General features: G+C 40.0%; 1 protein-coding gene and 1 long non-coding RNA gene across 2 annotated transcripts; one reads left to right on the forward strand and one right to left on the reverse strand.

Moving 5' to 3' along the window:
* The first annotated feature begins 949 nt into the window (after window positions 1-949).
* LOC108680840 (beta-parvin) lies at window positions 950-10,639 on the forward strand. Its single transcript, XM_018169757.2, has 12 exons — window positions 950-1,074; window positions 1,429-1,548; window positions 2,070-2,234; window positions 2,712-2,837; window positions 3,811-3,900; window positions 4,769-4,942; window positions 6,861-6,961; window positions 7,713-7,929; window positions 8,413-8,504; window positions 8,743-8,898; window positions 9,415-9,502; window positions 10,092-10,639. The coding sequence occupies exons 1-12, from the start codon at window positions 978-980 to the stop codon at window positions 10,166-10,168; spliced, it is 1,503 nt and encodes a 500-aa protein (XP_018025246.1). The 5' UTR covers window positions 950-977; the 3' UTR covers window positions 10,169-10,639.
* LOC108680850 lies at window positions 8,999-13,436 on the reverse strand. The gene is made up of 3 exons (XR_001931454.2): window positions 13,348-13,436; window positions 12,825-12,913; window positions 8,999-10,748 (listed from the first exon to the last, which is right to left on the reverse strand). It is a non-coding gene; the product is annotated as an uncharacterized LOC108680850 (long non-coding RNA).
* Window positions 13,437-14,837: the final 1,401 nt, after the last annotated feature.

Here is a 14,837-nt window from a genome sequence, read left to right on the forward strand (position 1 = left end):
CAGTTCGGACTCTAAAAGCGACCTTAAAGCTTCCATGAGTCGGGAGTCGGTAATAAGATATCAGTGAGTCAGTGCAGCGTGCAGCACCCTCTTAATGAGATATCAGTGAGTCAGTGCAGCGTGCAGCGCCCTCTTAATGAGATATCAGTGAGTCAGTGCAGCGTGCAGCGCCCTCTCAATGAGATATCAGTGAGTCAGTGCAGCGTGCAGAATGAGATATCAGTGAGTCAGTGCTGCGTGCAGCGCCCTCTCAATGAGATATCAGTGAGTCAGTGCTGCGTGCAGCGCCCTCTCAATGAGATATCATGTGAGTCAGTGCAGCGTGCAGCGCCCTCTCAATGAGATATCAGTGAGTCAGTGTAGCGTGGCGTGTCCTCCCAAAGATATGCTGCGTTGCATGTTCGCAACAGCATTACCTCCACTAATCAGCCAGGATATTTACTTGAATTGTTAGAGATGCGGTAAGAGTAACTTGTCAAGCTGTACTAATTGGATTCTTCAGCGAGATTGATCAGACTACCAAAGCACAATTCTTAATTGCATAATTCTAGGCATATTGCACGTTTTTGTCAACAAAGCGTTTGTCTGTTTCCCATGATAACATATCGGTTATCATACCGTCATTCATGAATATTGTCCTTATTTTCTCCGTTTGTAGATCAGCATTTCATGAAATTTTGAAATCATTAGTAATGATTTATCATCATGCAATTTCATGATTAATTTGGAAAATTCTCTAGCTGTGACTCATATTATAATGTATAAACTGGAACTGTTTTACCCCTTCCATTACCGCTATGTGAGCTTGTTATGAAACGATATGCTCAGAAGTGTCACAAAACTAATATTGTCACCCCTTTATTCGTGGTAATAATTAAGTGTTTCTATATTTGTTATCTTTTTTAGTCAGTTATTAGTTTCTTTTGCAGAATATACTTTCATTAATTATATCTGCTTGGACAGACCCCTGTACAGCCATGACGTCTCATGCAGCAAACGATGCTTCCACCTTCAGGAGGTCCATTCTGAAAACGCCTTCGTCGCGGGGCCCTTCCCCCGCGTCTAGAGCATCATGTGAGTGATTAACCAAGTACTACTACGGACTATCAAGTAATAATAAGTATTATTGAGTACTAATAAGTAGTAGTGAGTGCTAATAAATTCTACTTTGTACTATCAAGTACAAGCTGATTTACGAGGCGATGCTCGGGATAGAAATACCTAAGATTTAAGAATCTTCAATCAATTTTTGAAGAAAAAGTGTTGTGTGAAGAGCTGTTTAAACACAGGAAACACTTCCAAGACTAGTTCATACGGGAAACACTTCATTTCTGTCTCAAAATAGGTGTGAAACTCATATATTATCGTTCTCCAATCACTTAAAATAGTACAACGAATGTTAAAAGATCTGTGTATGTGTTTTACAAGGTTCTCCATCTCCATTCCCCTCGTCGCCTGCGTCGGTTAGTCCCAGCCCGTCCCCGCCGCCCCCCTGCATCATCAACGTTGTCCCTAAACGAGTCATGGTCCTGGAGGCTGCGAATCGCGGTGAGGGCAAATAGTAAAGTATAGTAGGTATAGTATTTTCGGCATTGAAGAATAGGCCCGGATAGGCCTGTCGCCGGAATAGACACCACGAACATTTTAGTTTCGTTTACACGAGCACCGACAGCCCTGTATACGTGCTAAATTATTATTGTGTTTCCATGCTGAGAAATGTACATCAATATAGAGTTTGGATTGGCCATTGTCACGTTGTTTATCAATCGCTAATCAATCGCGATTGATTAGCGATCGCATGTAGAAGGATCTCTCATATTATTTTAGTCCTATAGTGTGCCACTTATGAATCTCGTATTTAGATAGATAAGATTGCAGGAAATTTCATTGTCAATTGAGTTCAGAAAGGTTGAGGAAATGTTGATTCAGAAAGCCTTGGTGCTTCTTTACATTACAAGTTGCTTTAAAAAATTTGATGCCTTACTTTGTTTTTGTTGCTTAGTGCATGCCAACAGGAATAGTCAAAAATACAATCTCTGTGCTATTTTCAAAAAGGTTTGGCCATGCAGGTCAACGTATGCAGGAATGTCTTGAAAGTCCCAGCGAAGAAAAAGGACCGTTGTCGTTCGAGGAACAGGAAAGCCCAAGTCCCGTCATTGTTGTGTCTCCGCCTATAGAACTTGGGGTGTCCGACGACCTAGTGGGCTCACTGGGCTGCGAGGAAGAAACCTCAGGTAAGCTGCTCATTAACAATTTCTCAGGGTCATTGCCTTTAAAAAATATCTCGAATATGTTTCATTTATGAATCATTTGCAGAAAGAATGAATAAAATTTACTCCTGTTTATTTTCATAAGCAGGATTGGAATCAAACTATTTTTCCTGTTAAATAATGTGAATTTGGGGAAATTTTTTTTTAAAGGACCTACTTCTTAAAACCTTCTTACATCAATTCAATACCTCAAAATATTTTTATATTATGAACCAGTTGTTAGAGTTCAGTTACCGATCAAAATTTTCAGGTTTTCTTTGGCTTGTGTTGTGGTGTGCCACACCTCCATAGTACTCACCGCCTCCACTTCGCCTCCACATACCGTGGTGTCAATGCCAGAATTGGTGTCTACTAGCCCGTTCACCTGTAGGCTGTAGGCAGTGCGCTGCGTGTACAAAAAACTGTACATATAAGTCGGTATAAATTTCGTATTTGTTACAGTTGGGCTCACAACCATGACTACAACACGCCCAAAAAGTCCTTTTTCGCCGAAAAAAGAAGAAGCAAGCAACGAAAGCTTTTGGGACAAACTTGGAACTTTGGGACGGAAAAAGAAAGTCAAAGAAGGTGATTAATTGCTACTACGATTTACGAATAAGATCGCTTAATTAGTCGTTACGGTTTTAATTGGTAATTATTGGTTACCAGTAGGTAGTACGTAGTAGCCTAGACTAGTAGCGCTCATTGATACGGTTTCGATTTAAGACGACCTTATGTTGTTTACTTAGGTACCTACTTGAGTAAAATCCTCAGAAAATTCTTGGTGTATTAAAATGTAAAATGCTTTCATAATTTTTTCCGATGTATTTGTGTACTCTACTCAGTCTACTGTACTACATCATACATGCCTCATGCCTGTCTGTATTTATTCATCATATTTTAGAATTCTCCTACTCTGCATGTACCAGCCCAACTCAGATTCTATGATTTCTACCCAATTTGGAAAATTAATTACATGGAAATAATATGGAATCTCAGTGGGAGTGGGGGCTGCAATGAATTCTAGAATTGAATAGAATCTATCTTCAATGGTCAATCTTGATGATACCATATTAATTTTTTAAGTTTTACAAAGGGCTCAAATCTTAGTCTAAGATTGGTGTCAGCTTTTACTGTAAGTATATATATATATATAGTTTTTATATACATACTGTATTAATTTTATTATTGATATGAATTCAGATTTCCTGACAGAATTCAGATAATTCAAGATGTTTGTTCAGATTATTCAAGTTTGGGACAATGTATTGTTGTTGACATACTTTCAAATTCTTCAATTTCTATTCTAGTTGCACACTTGCCCTAATGCTTTTATCCTTGCTAGTTATAGTCAAGCAGAGAAATAATTTACATTACAGGTTCCAGCACTCTCATATAAAAGATTTAGAATAAAACCTTGAAGTGGATCAGAAAATTATGAATTCATTAAATGACAAATAAAAACTCTATTGTTGCCCATATACCTATCTCTATCTGTGGCTCCTGAATAACAAATTTTCTGTTGTGATAAACCTGACCTGATGTGTTCTTGATGTTGCAGTGAATGAAGTGGTCACTGAAGGCAAGCATGCCATTGACTCACCTGGGGCTCCCTTCATGCCCAACATGCCTACTGAAGATTATGGACTCCGTATGTATTTTGTTGATATTCTTTGCTTACGTCAATTATTTTTTTTATAAATACAACTACTATAAATTATGCAGTCTTTCTCCTCCTTATTATGAAGGTAGCTATTGCATTTACATACCTATATTTAATTGAGCTAGAATATTTCAGAGAATTATTGTTGCATTGGAAGAAAAGTAATTCAAATCTTAGCTGTACAAGATATAATTTGTATACTAGACTTTTATTTGAATTTTAGTACAATTTATTGTGATAACAAAAGCTAACATTTTTTATTTCATTCATGAACAGCATTAAATATCTGCTATGTAGGTATATATCATCTCCACCATTGTTTGCACCAAATGAAATGGCTATCATGCATGTTACATCAAAGTTGAATTGTTCAAACCTTGTGTATTAAGCATTATGTAGTATCACAATAACACAATTAATGTTTCATGCCTTGTACTTGTGGGCAAGCCTGAGAGAAATGCCCTATTGCTGGCACCTACTGCCTTAGCTCTAGTAAATATACATTTATCTTTATTCTAACACATAGTTAATACTATTTGATTCCTGGTTTTGACTGAACTACAACAAATATTCCATAACAGGCACTTCTAGTCATGACTCAAACATGTCTTTTTCATCTGACAACTTTTTTAGCCAGTACTATGTACTGGCTGAAATGTAAGAAATATGTACATATTTCTTACTATATTTACTCCTTCATTCCATTATCAGAAATGTTTCCAGTAAATGGTTAGAGTTCTATAACATTGCCTGCAGGTATTGATCATGTTAAAAAATGGTCATGCAGATTTCAAATGATGGTTAAAATTTACCGCTGCAGATTTCAAATGGTTAAAATTTACCACGAATGTTCCAGAGGACAATGAGGAGCGCTCCATGATTGCTCCAGGATCCAACACCAATCCTCGACTGATCCAACTAGTGGAGGTGCTGCTTGAATGGCTCAATGATGTTCTCGCTCCTGACAGAATCATTGTCAGAGACATGGAGGAGGATTTGTATGATGGCTGTGTTCTTCATAAACTCATTGGTGAGATACAAAGGGTTTTAGTTCTTATTTCTGGCTGGTATAGATCGTTTTTATTGTTAAGGTACCTACTTGTCTTATTGCTAGTTTGTAATGATTGATTTTAACCTTGTTTGACTGTTATTTTCTGAGTTTCATGGTGTCAAACTTAACTATTCTCATCATTCTATTAATAGCAGAAGAATGCAAGTTATCTGCTATCAGGTAGCAAACTAATTAATTTTTATTAAGTATATAGCTACATGATTATTATCAACATGTAGAATAAAAAATACAAAATTAGGACCATAATTTAATTCATCTCAATAACAATAGACTGCTGGTGTGGGCAGCATAGTTGTGCAAGAATATTGAAAGAATCTTGAACATATTTTTGATCTTGTCAGGACATTACATAGAAGGAACAAGAAATATTGTATGCATACGAATATACTGGCTCATATCTTGCTGATAGTTCAGCTTAGCTTGGGTAGGGCAAGAACTCTCCCTAAAATTGCAGCCGTGCTAGCAGCATTAGGCAATGCCTGCAAAACCAGCATGCACCTGGCTATTATATATATTTTTTACCTAGATACGTGTATGTTTTCATTGTTTTGTAATGGTATTCGAATATAGGTATTTAACGTAGTTTGTTATGGACATTGGAAGGTCTGACTAGTAGGTTTCAATGCAGACAAGCAAGCCAAACTCACAGACGGGTTCATCTTAAGGCTTCCTAAGTGTGGGTTCTCCTAGTGCGATGCCATTGCTAAGTTATTGTGGGTTACTTGCTGCTTGTATATCAAATATTACCCATTTGAATACTAGCGTGATTTCTATTCAATCGTACAAATTTATAGTTTTATGAACACTCACTATATCTTGTCATTTAGAGCCTCTCATGAGAGCTTGTTGACTTACAATATACAGTGGGGGGAAATAAATATTCGTACACTTGAAAAATCGTATTTTAATGTATGTAAGTACACAAACTTAACAGGAAAAGTGATTTAAATTATGTATAGAGACGCATAGTATTCAAAAATACTATCAAAAGCAATTAAATCTCAATGCAACAAAAAACAATGCAACATGTTCACTTTTCGGGTGAAAAAATTATTCGTACAAAACAATAAATCCGCATTATTTTAATTTAGACTTCTGTTGAGAAACTAGAGCTACCTGGTGATTGGATTTTCCAGCAGGATAACGATCCTAAGCATACTGCAAGATCCACGAAGAAATGGTTCGCTGATAGAAATGTACACGTTATGGAATGGCCAAGCCAGTCGCCGGACTTAAATCCGATTGAAAATTTGTGGCGGTATTTGAAGATTCAAATTAGGAAAAGGTCCCCAACATACATTGAGAATCTTAAGGTGGTGTGCCAAGAAGAATGGTATAAAATACCAGTCAGCATCTGCAAATCATTGGTCGAGACGTATAGAAATAGACTGGTATCTGTTGAGCTGAATAAAGGGTATTCAACCAAGTATTAAATTAAAATAATGCGGATTTATTGTTTTGTACGAATACTTTTTTCGCCCGAAAAGTGAACATGTTACATTGTTTTTTGTTGCATTGAGATTTAATTTCTTTTATTAGTATTTTTGAATACTATGCGTCTCTATACATAATTTAAATCACTTTTCCTGTTAAGTTTGTGTACTTACATACATTAAAATACGATTTTTCAAGTGTACGAATATTTATTTCCCCCCACTGTATATATACTATATAAGGGACTTCATAATTAAAGTTTAATATGGTCTTCCTTGATAGTCTTGGTGAGCCGTAATGTTACCTTATTATCCCTTCATTATAATTTCCCCACTCAAAGTGCTGCCAGTAAGACGTAAGCTTCTTTTATTCCGATTAATAGTTAGGCTTCACCAATATGCCTCATTGTTATGTGTCCTGCATTGATGTTGCTTGTGTGCAGAGCGGCTGACGGGGATCACACTGGACAACGTGCCTGAGGTGACGCTCAGTGAGGAGGGGCAGCGCCAGAAGCTGCAACGCGTGCTGCGAGCTGCCAATCATGTCAGCCAAGTTTCATTGGCACTTGCAACATTATTTTCAATACTAATCTAATCTCGGTTCGCCATGAGGTTCTTAGAAAAATCTTGTCACAACCTAATTTCTCATATACCTGTAAAGTTTCTCTCAGTTCTCTCCAGAAATTTATGAGGAAGATCATGTCCACTTTCAAACTTATTTTCAAAACAAATCAGATCTCAGTTCCCCATTGAATTCATGAGAAGAATCATGTCAAGTTTAGTCTTCATTTTTCTATAACGGAAACTTTGTTTATCTCTCACGTATCATGCAGGAAACTGCTACCTACCTTTCATGTTACTATTATGAGGATTACTGAAACATAATGCACTATAATGATTTTGTTTCAGTGGAGCTTTCATGTGTCACCGATACTCGTTTTATATTTTTTTATGCGTACCTACACTATGTTTGACCTGATGAGCTGCGCGTCAATTCCTATTATAACTTTACATTGATAGTCAAACTATGCCATTGTTCATCAAACGGCTAACTAATATTATGATTTTCAAACAGGTAATCCCATCATTGAATTGAAAATGCTCCAAAACTCTTTAATTGGTGTGATGCGCTCGGCATGCTAATAGATGATAGTGCGTTATGCCTATTTGGGAATTGCATCCTAACCTCAAAATAAAATGACTGCTGTTGAAGGCTTTATCCTGAATTCCTGAGATTTAAACTATCTTATTGTGTCATCACAAATGTTTGATTATTGCTGAACGAATTTGTGCAGATCCTGGGCGTGGGTGGAGTGCAGCAGTACCAGCCTAAGTGGAGCGTGGAGAGCATCCACAGCAAGAATCTGGTGGCCATCCTGCACCTGCTGGTGGCGCTAGTGCGTCACTTCAGAGCCCCCATCAGGCTGCCAGACAACGTCGTCATCGACGTCATCATCGTCCAGATGCGTGACGGCATCCTCAACCACAGACGCGTCAACGAGAAGCTCACGGGTGCGCTCACTCGTCACTTATTCCTGCTGACTAAATGCCATCCTTTTCTGCTGGTGCGCTCGCTTCTCAGTTACTCCAGCTATTAAATGCCATCCTTTTCTGCTGGTGCGCTTGCTTATCACTTATTCCGGCAGGCTGAATATCATTTTTTTTCTGGCGAGTTAACTCTTCACATATACCAGCCACCTAAATGCCATTCATTTTGACTGGTGCGAAAGACATATCACTTATTCCAGCATGCCGACTGGTGCGCTGAAACTAGAGCATATTTTGCTCCATCAATACTCAGCAGTGGATTAGTTGCAAATAATTTGTTAGTTCATACTGTCTACTAACCATTAGCTTTATTTATCACCTTCTTCATTCACAAGTTCTGATTGCCTCCATTACTTGCTCAGAGAGTTGCCGAGTGAGTTGTAAGTTAAGGAAAAATGTCATCAGGTATTATTTATACTAAAGGGATATTATGACGGTTACCCCCAGGTGTATACGATGACCTCGGACTGCGTCATGAGAGAGACGCTTTCGATGCTCTTCTGGACCAGGCTCCTGACAAGCTCGACGTTGTCAAGAAGGTGAGCAGCCGACCTTGCTGCCTCCAAATAATTAATTAACTCTGCAATACTTGAGTCTGGGATAGTACAAACCTTTGTAAACCAAAGGCCAACATTATGGCCTTTGTAAACCAAAGGCCAACATTATGGCCTTTGTAAACCAAAGGCCAAGTTCGTTCATCGGATCAAACGGCTAATTGTGTCACGGGACAACTGAACTCTGTTCACATATCTGGCCTAATCTGATGTCCTCGTGCAGAGCTTGGTTACGTTCGTGAACCGACAGCTGAACCGCATCAACCTTGAAGTGCAAGAGATTGAGACCGAGTTCCACGATGGGTGTCACTTGTGCCTCCTCATGGGGCTGCTCGAGGGTTACTTTGTCCCGCTCTACCACATCTACAGCACTCCCCAGGTGGGCTACACTCTAACAGACCACTTACTACTGCCCTTCTAAGCAAATATTTAAATTAGATACCGGTACCGGTACTACATTAGTTCAAGTAATAAAACCAGAAATTTCCAATGTATATTCAATGAAGAAGAAAATTTTGATGATGAACATTCCGGTTTCCACAGACAATATGGAATACAAGTTATATTGAGGACATACGTTATAAAAAATCCAGGTTGTTAGTAATAAATATCTTATAGGGATAGCCCCAAAAATATTGGTAATCTTAGGAGGCTACACAAAAAACTATTTAGTCGCAATTGGCCGGTAGTACGCATTATTATTTAGTAAGTGCATACCATGATATTTTCTTGGAAGTGCTGCAATATAGATGTTGCTAATCAAATTGCAAACTCGTAGATTTACATGTTTTACGTCTTTCTTAAAACGTAAGTGCTGTAAGATGCTCGCTAGAAATGTGTCCGATATCTTAAAAATTCTAAGAGAATTTTTCAATTACACGCCTTTTATCGTCAGACCTTCGACGAGAAGCTACACAACGTCAATGCCGCCTTTGAGCTAATGATGGACGCGGGGCTGGACAGACCAAAGGCCAGACCTGAAGGTGGGTGGGTGTTAAGGCTGGATAGACCCAAGACCAGATCTGAAGATGTGCTATCGGGGCTGGACAGACCTGAAGGTGGGTTGCTGGGGCTGGAATGACCCAATGCGCGACCGGAAGGTAGGTTGCCGGGTCTCGTACTTGCATGAACTATGCCTGTGGCTTCAAAACCGGAGGTTTGTCGCTAGTTTTTGCGGGTAATATAGCCCATTTATAGATAATTGTGTACTGGTAAAAATAATGATGGGAACAACATTAATAAAATTGGTATCATGCTGAATTAGGTGAAGTTGAATTATGTTCAATAGCTTCTTTTTTGGAAGCAGTAAATTGCAGAACGGGGGCAACTTTATAGGGTGAGTAGCCACGTAGAAAATTCTCTGGCTCTTTGCAAAGATTAGCATACCACACTTGCATAGGTTCTTATTGACAAAACTATAATTGTGACATTTTAGGAGATACTCCGAGTTTTTTGCTGTTTCTTCTTGGTAGTCTAAAACCACACGTGATATTTGGTGAACGCATATTCTCTAATGCTAGCACCATATTTCAAAAGTAAAGCCAATAGGCTTAATCGAAAATTTGTTTGCAGACATCGTGAACAAGGACCTGAAGTCGACGTTGCGGGTGCTGTACAACCTCTTCTCAAAGTACAAGAACCTGGCGTGAGCAGATCACACGTCGTCCGTCCTCCACAGTCAAGCGTGTAAATTAACAATTGTCCATAAGGAAATCTATTTACCATACCACTTAAGTTTATTAAAGCTAACCACGAACGAATAGTTGTTTAGTGCCGGAAGTAAGACGGCGTCGAATTGTTCACTTCGTGTAGCAGTTCAAAATTTATTTTATAATTCCGTTTGAATGAAGACTGAAAATTTGAATCTATCTAAGCGAGATAAATAAGTCAATTCTTAATGTAATATGTGTCTTCCTAACTGCGACTAATTACTTCTGTGCAGCCGTTGGCTTTACTTATGCTTAATTACAAATTTATTTTAACCATTAATGCTGGAAAACTAGTGCCAAAGAAATAACTTTTGTGCCTTCGTATTTCTCCGTCAAAAAATGTTGGTAGTTACACTTTAATACCTAACCTATGTATACTAAGAATACAAATAATAAAAGTATTGATGTTTACATTTTTCTGATCTCCTCACACGCCCCCCGCGACGCTTTCTGGTCATGGCTTCATCTGCTGCTGCTTGAGTTCAATGAACTGCCGTATTGTAGGACTCTTCAGCAACTCCTGTAGACAACCGCACGATGAAGCAACATTATTATTAGAAAAATCAATGTCAATGTAACAATAAAGCGGGCTGGAAATTGGAAGATCAATCTCAACTTAACAATAATGTCGGCTGGGAATTGTCTCTAATGAGATAACGCCATCTAGCTCTGTAGACTGTAACGCCAGCTAGATGACGTCACGCTCTGTAACGCGTCTAGATGATATGTTACGCTCTAACGCCAGCTAGATGATACGTCACGCTCTATAACGTCATGTATCACAACCCAATCGTCTGAAGAGGATGCCAGTCTCTGGTGACTCCGCATGTATGTAAAAGAGGAGATGTCTCGAATACTTAACCCTCTACCGCCGTATGTCACTCTCCGGGAACATAACTTTCAACTCAAATTATGCGTCAACTATTGAATGTAACAACCTGAGGACGTTTGTACGCAACCGAGAACATTTTATAGTTGGCGTACGTGGCGGCACCAACAGTCCAGGTCATTTTGCGCTCACTAGAACATATCCTTTTTGGGAAGTAGGCTTGTGACAATATTGCTCCGGTTACACATGTCAGGCGGCAGAGGGTTAACTTCCAGTCTTATGATGCGTGATGAAGTGACTAGACTCCTGCGTCTCGAAATAATTTTCTCGAAATGAACCGGGACAGACGAAACGAGACGAGAAAATTCCGGGAAAAAAATAACGGGACAGAGGGTAAAATTTGTCCCGGAATAAACGTATGAACCGAGACAAGACTTCTGTCCCGGACTTTAAAACTTGTGTCCCGGTAAATTATGAACCGGGACGAGACNCCAGTGGCATATTCTGATGGCGGCAGGCGTGCCGGCGCTGCTAAAGCGCACGAGATATCTTCACTAACGTCTCTCTTTGTCTATATTTTATCAGGCGAAACTGATAAATGCTATAATGAGGGAGATTATCAGTTTATTGGGCGAAAATATTGTCAAAGAACGACTTTGAATAATATTTTTATAGAAATAAGAATATTTTTGAATTTACACTTCACTTTTCCACTGCCATGTAGCTGTCTCTTATACACATCTAGATGTGTATAAGAGACAGGTATAAATGTATGACGGTAAGCCAAAGTTTATACCACATCAATAATTGATTAGTCTCGTTAAAATGGCTGTAAATTCCGGGAAATTTTAAGGTACCTATTTTAACCGGGACGTCTCGTCTCGTCTCGGTATCGTCCCGGAATTCCAACGGAAGGCTGTGTCACCGGCCAGAGCTACTACAAGCCAACCTAAACGTTAGGCCTGTAATTCACTATCAGGATCGAATGCTCACCGCTCATAGGCCAGGACAATATATGAATAAATTTCCAGGCAACTGTGCTCATTCATCTAACCTACAATGCCGTTCAACTCTCCTAGTCATCGTCAGTTAAGTCGGTTCAGTGGCTATGGATTTTAATCACGACAAAACACACTTAAAATAGTTTATTGAATCACTTTGTTTAAAATCAGTAAAACATGGTAAAGGGAAGCACAAATTCCGACTAAAATGACTATTCTAAGAGACGTTCAAATTGGTTCAATTCCATTTACTATTGCACAGCATTAATGCACGTAGTTCAGGTTACATTAAATCACATAGGCGAACGATAGTAGGCAAGACTAAATAGTCACGGCACAGCCACAACTCCAGCGCTAAAGCAAAGAATGCTGAGAGTTAACACAGCTGAGCGGGTTCAGGTATGAACCTCACTATAGGGCTGGCGGGACACGACTGCCTACTTGACGCACAGACGCTCAGACCTGACCTAGTACTAGACAGTTCCAACTGCTATAGGTCTGACTCACATGTCACTGGCGCGACTTCGCCAGACGTAATAGAATAATTTCGTCACAAGAAAATGCACATTGAATGAATTAGTGAACGATGTTCCTCGTTCACAGCTGAAAATTGTCCCGGTTTTTATTGCGAACCGGGACAGAGCCTGTTGTCTCGTCTCGTCTCGTCTCGGATTAAAAAAAATACCAAACGCAGGAGTCTATGATGAACTGTTAGTTTATCTCTATATCTTAGCGTGATGATTCACTCGTTTCTGTAGACACTCACCATTTTCTTTTGATCAAGTATCTGTGCCATGAGCGAGGCTGTGAGCTGCTGTTGCTGCTCCTCTTGCTCGCGTGCTGCACTCTTGCTTTCTGCCCACAATCAAATGTTCGAATCGTACCACAAACATGCGTAGTTTATGTTATTCAATTCATAAAAAACCTTAATAAACCAAGCAATTTCTTCGAGTAATGACGTAAATAATACTAATGAAAGAGTTCAATATTATCAGTTAAATAAAGAAATTAATGTCTTCCGAAAACATCACAGCTGGACAACATTAACACCAGGCACCACAGCTGGACTACTTCTAGTCTACACCAGGCACCACAAGCTGGGCCACATCAACACCAGGCACCACAGCTGGACCACTTCTACACCAGGTACCACAACTGGACCAAATCAACACCAGGCACCACAGCTGGACCACTTCTACATCAGGCACCACAGCTGGACCGCATCAACACCAGGCACCACAGCTGGACCCCATCTACATCAGGCACCCCAGCTGGACCAAAGTACTGACCATAGAGCTGTGCGGTGTCGTCTGCCGTAGTCATCGTCTGCTGCCTGTCGTCCGGCCACAGTCCCGCTGAACTGCTCCCGCCTCCTCGGCCACCTGTAGGCTTCAGATATTTAGGCATATCATAAATAACTTAATATTATGCTGGATTTCATAGCTTTTAGTGTACCAGTTAGGCTCAACATATTTAATGCATAGTCAATGACACGTGAGTCTCAATACAGCAGATACTGCACTTACTTTGCGCCTAGTCAATGTACTGGTCAGAACAACGATTTGCAGGGTTCGATTAGCACATAACTGTAACGAGATTTTGAACCCGCTGGAAAGTTTTAGTAATAGTGATGGCGGTGTCAACGTACCTAACCCCATTGCCTCTCACTTCACGATGCCTCATTTACTACACTCTCTTGCCTCTCACTTCACGGCTCCCTGCCTCATTTACCACACTCCCTTGCCTCTCACTTCACGGCTCACGGCCCCCTCGGCCGCCGCGCTGCTGCTGTTTCTTCTTCTTCCGTCGCCCGGTCTGCTGCGGCGCACGCGCGGCCGCGGCCTCAGCCTGCGCAAAGTTTACAATTCAGAGAAAGACAATTGCTTCTTTAAGAATTTTTAGGCTATGGTTATAGTCTTGCCTTCAGTCAACACACTGGATATAAAATATTACTTCCCAGTAATGGGTGCCTTACATGCTAATATTATATGCTTTTTTTAAAGCCCTGCACAAGATAGAGCCAAGCCTCGAGTCTCCAATAAAAATGCTAATACTTTCTTAAAAGATATAAACTATCACGAGCCAAATTTGGCATCGATGCAGGCACCGTGAAAATCTAAGATTTTAGCAGAAATGCTGGTCCGGAAGTAAGTTTATGCGTATGGACGACGAAGTTATATATCGTAATTGTTCGTTTTATTAATTGTTTCATCCTATCGTACCGGTAGTACTAAAATAAGTCTTCGTTCCGCTCATCAATAATGTATACAGTCTAGCATGGGCCAATAATCGTTTATAATGTCAAGTTTTTAGGACGACTTCAAAATTCTGGCGGCTCCTACTATTAAAGTTCAGTACCGGTATAGCTTTTACTTAATTTGGGTCGGTACCTGCAACGCTGGCCCGGGGGCGGCGGAGAAGCCCGAACAAGGCGGCAAGTCGTTGCCCTCGAAGTTGTTCATTTCGTCGGCTGCTACGCCGACAATGAAGCTGGCAGATGAAAAACTCTGTTCTCTGAAGAAGTCGAGAATTTGTGCAGCGATTCCCGCGTCAAAATGTCCCGTTTTTCTTAACCGCCAGTTACGTCTTGGGCAGACAGGCCGCAGGGCTCAGCGATGGTAGCTTTCATCGATGTTATCGTCACAGCAAATGCGAAATAGCTCAATTGAAACTCCGTGCTTGTAAGCCAAATTTAAAGTGTCTATAAACATGGAGGCGCATTTCGAAAACAAATGCTTGAAAGGGGCAGTGTCAAGTGTGTCTTTTTTTTATAAGTCAC

Source organism: Hyalella azteca, unplaced genomic scaffold, assembly GCF_000764305.2.
Source record: "Hyalella azteca isolate HAZT.00-mixed unplaced genomic scaffold, Hazt_2.0.2 contig13830, whole genome shotgun sequence".
NCBI lineage: Eukaryota > Metazoa > Arthropoda > Malacostraca > Amphipoda > Hyalellidae > Hyalella > Hyalella azteca.